General features: G+C 39.7%; 1 protein-coding gene across 1 annotated transcript in view; it reads left to right on the top strand.

Annotated features, from left to right (window-relative positions):
• LOC109970371 (vesicle-fusing ATPase-like) overlaps nt 1–1,317 on the top strand; it is a 126,927-nt gene extending 125,610 nt beyond the window's left edge. The window contains exons 3-6 of the mRNA XM_020617876.1: nt 59–134; nt 336–482; nt 858–1,057; nt 1,144–1,317. Of these exons, the coding sequence (XP_020473532.1) occupies nt 59–134; nt 336–482; nt 858–1,057; nt 1,144–1,317 (597 nt within the window). The remainder of the gene's footprint in view (nt 1–58; nt 135–335; nt 483–857; nt 1,058–1,143) is intronic.
• Nucleotides 1,318–3,262: the final 1,945 nt, after the last annotated feature.

Raw genomic sequence — 3,262 nt, forward strand, 5'->3', positions numbered from 1 at the left:
AATATGTCACTTTTCTGAATAGAGTATAGGCCGATTACAGCTGTGTTTTCTCTGACAGATTGACATCGGGCTGATGGTTGCAAACAGTCAGGTGATTTTTGAGAAGGCAGAGAATTCTTCCCTCACACTAGTTGGTATGTTCCTTCTTTCTCCCTACAGGTGGCTGATATTTCCCAACTGATCTCAGGATCTAGATTTGAAGCACTAAATGACAAACGTCCTAAAAAAAATGTTTTACTTGCAGATTTGCTTTTATACTCTATCCTCATGTATCAACTAGATTTAAGCCATTTCTGGGATTTGTTAGTTAAGGGGTTGTCTCCTGTATTTATAAGGTAAGGCAAAGGCCCGACAGACAATCATCAACCCAGACTGGAACTTTGAGAAGATTGGGATTGGAGGTTTGGACAAGGAGTTCTGTGCCATATTCCGCAGAGCATTCGCATCCCGAGTCTTTCCTCCAGACATTGTGGAACCAATGGGTGAGATTTAAAATTTTAATGGCAAATATTCAGTGTAGGTACTTTTCATGTTAAATGTTCAAGCTTGTATTTTATCAGTTAAACATTGTTTAGATTACTTGACCTTGCAAGTAATTTTGTGTACTGTGTATTCAAGGTGGTAGCAAAATGTAATGGGGGGGAAACAGGGTTGGTCACACTAACTACCTCATACGCACAGATAAACAAAAATGTTTCAGTGATTTTATCATTTATTTTATTAAACTGGTTTCTCTTCCCTCAGGCTCTGAGCATATAAAGCTGTTTTCTAATTCTTCTTGCACTCTTCATTTTCTATATTATTTTTCCTCTTCCATTTATTCCTTCCTCCTGTCTATCTGCTTTCCCTGCTGCCAGGGTGTAAGCATGTGAAGGGCATCTTGCTGTTTGGACCTCCAGGTTGTGGTAAAACACTGATGGCCAGGCAGATTGGCAAAATGCTCAACGCCCGCGAGCCAAAGGTTGTCAACGGCCCCGAGATCCTCAACAAATACAGGGGAGAATCTGAGGCCAACATCCGCAAACTGTTCGCCGACGCAGAGGAGGAGCAGAAGAGGGTGAGAAAAGCTGACTGGAGTTTTCTTTGTGCTCAGTTTGAAAAACCAAACAGAATTTATAAACATAAAACTTGACCTGTCTAAAGCTGGGAGCCAACAGCGGCCTCCACATTATCATCTTTGATGAGCTGGACGCCATCTGCAAGCAGAAAGGCACGGCTACCAGCAGCGCAGGAGTGCACGACACCGTGGTGAACCAGCTTCTGTCAAAGATTGACGGTGTGGAGCAACTGAACAACATCCTGGTCATCGGTAAATAGCATTAGAGGAAACTAGACGATACATGATCCTGAATGACGATACATGATCCTGAATGGAGAGCATAGAGTTGTTTCACACACGTTTCACTTGTCAAATTAAATATAATACTTGCAACCCATTAGAGCAGATGGTCAATGTGGAAAGGCAGACCATCTGTGCACATGACTGATAAGAACGGTCTGAGCCACTCCTGTGAGAAAACTGGGGAAAGCAGCATATTCCCACAAATCACTTTGAAGAATCAGTTTAGGTCCATCAGTTTAGGTGAGTGTTACAAAACCCTCCTCTTTGTGCAGCTCCTTTTTTTTTCCTGAAGTGAAGACATGACTATAGAAGACTAGTCATGATAATTTGATAAGCCTAATGAAATGGATGAATTAGACATTTTAAGTGGTGATTACTTATAGTTTTGGAATAAAGTTTAGTAGGATCACAAATGTGCAGATTATCAACAAATGGCATTACATGGAACAACAAACAGACAAAATGTGTAAGATAATTTTTCTCGAAAAACCTAAATACATGGATCCAAAATTTTACTCTTACTTTTCCTGTAACTGGCAAAATAAAATATTTAAAGCTGTAATCTTCAGTTAGTTGCTAACAAAAAGCAAAATGTCATCTTCTTCCTTTACTACCAGCCAGTTGTTAAAATTAATTAAACCTTAATTCTTATTCACATTTTTGATATGTTATGTAATCTTTTTACATTTTGTCAGTTTCACATCCTGTGAATTTGCATACAGTAAGTCCAAAATTTTATTCTCCCGAGTGAAGCAATCCACATACTGGGTAAACTCAGTCAGTATTATGTCCATCTTAAAATGGTTAAAATCCCCATTAATCACCATAAAGGCGTTTGGGTATTGTGACTGCAAACATGATATTGTTGTACAAATAGTGTCAACAGCAACCTCGGCAACAGCTGATGGTGGCACATAGCAGGTGATTGCAATAACGGATGAGAACTCTCTTGGCAGGTAATAGGGACGAAGCCCGACTACTAGTAGTTCCACATTCGGACTACATAACCGATCCTTGACATGGATATGAGCGGGATTACACCAATGATCATTCACAAAGCTGTTGCTAAGCAGTTACGTGACCACTTGCACAAGAATGATTTGTTTGAGGATTTTCAGTCAGGTTTTAGAGTCCTTTATAGTATGGAAACTGCATTGGTGAAAGTCAACAATGATCTTCTCCTAGCCTCAGATCAAGGACTTGTCTCCATACTTGTCCTCTTAGATCTCAGTGCTGCTTTTGATCACAGCATCTTGCTGCAGAGACTTGAACATGTTATTGGGATTAAAGAAACTGCACTAAGTTGGTTCAAACCTTATTTATCAGAAAGATTTCAATTTGTTCATGTTAATGATGAATCTTCCATACAAACTGAAGTTAGTCACAGCATTCCACAGGGCTCTGTGTTAGATCCAATTCCCTTCACTTTATACATGCTCCCTTAGGCAATATTATCAGGAGGCACAGCATAAATTTCCATTGCTACACATATGATACTCAGTTATATTTGTCTATGAAGCCAAATGAATCAGATCAACTAGTCAAACTTCAAGCATGTCTCAAAGACATGGCCTTAAAGACAGGCCAGGATGCCCTGCAACGTCTTACTTCTAAACTCTGACAAAACTGAAGTCATTGTGCTTGGGCCTGAAAACCTTAGAAATCTGCTGTCTAATCATATAGTTACTTTAGATGACATAGCTCTTGCCTCCAGTACTACTGTGAGTAACCTTGGAGTCATTTTCGACCAGAATATGTCCTTTAAGTCACACATAAACCAAGTCTCTAGAACTGCCTTCTTTCAACTGCGCAATATTGCAAAAATCAGGAGCATCCTTTCTCAAAGTGATGCTGAAAAACTGGTCCATGCATTTGTTACTTCCAGGCTGGACTACTACTCTTTACTATCAGGATATCCCA

The sequence above is a fragment of the Monopterus albus genome, unplaced genomic scaffold (assembly GCF_001952655.1).
Source record: "Monopterus albus unplaced genomic scaffold, M_albus_1.0 scaffold196.1, whole genome shotgun sequence".
Taxonomy (NCBI): domain Eukaryota; kingdom Metazoa; phylum Chordata; class Actinopteri; order Synbranchiformes; family Synbranchidae; genus Monopterus; species Monopterus albus.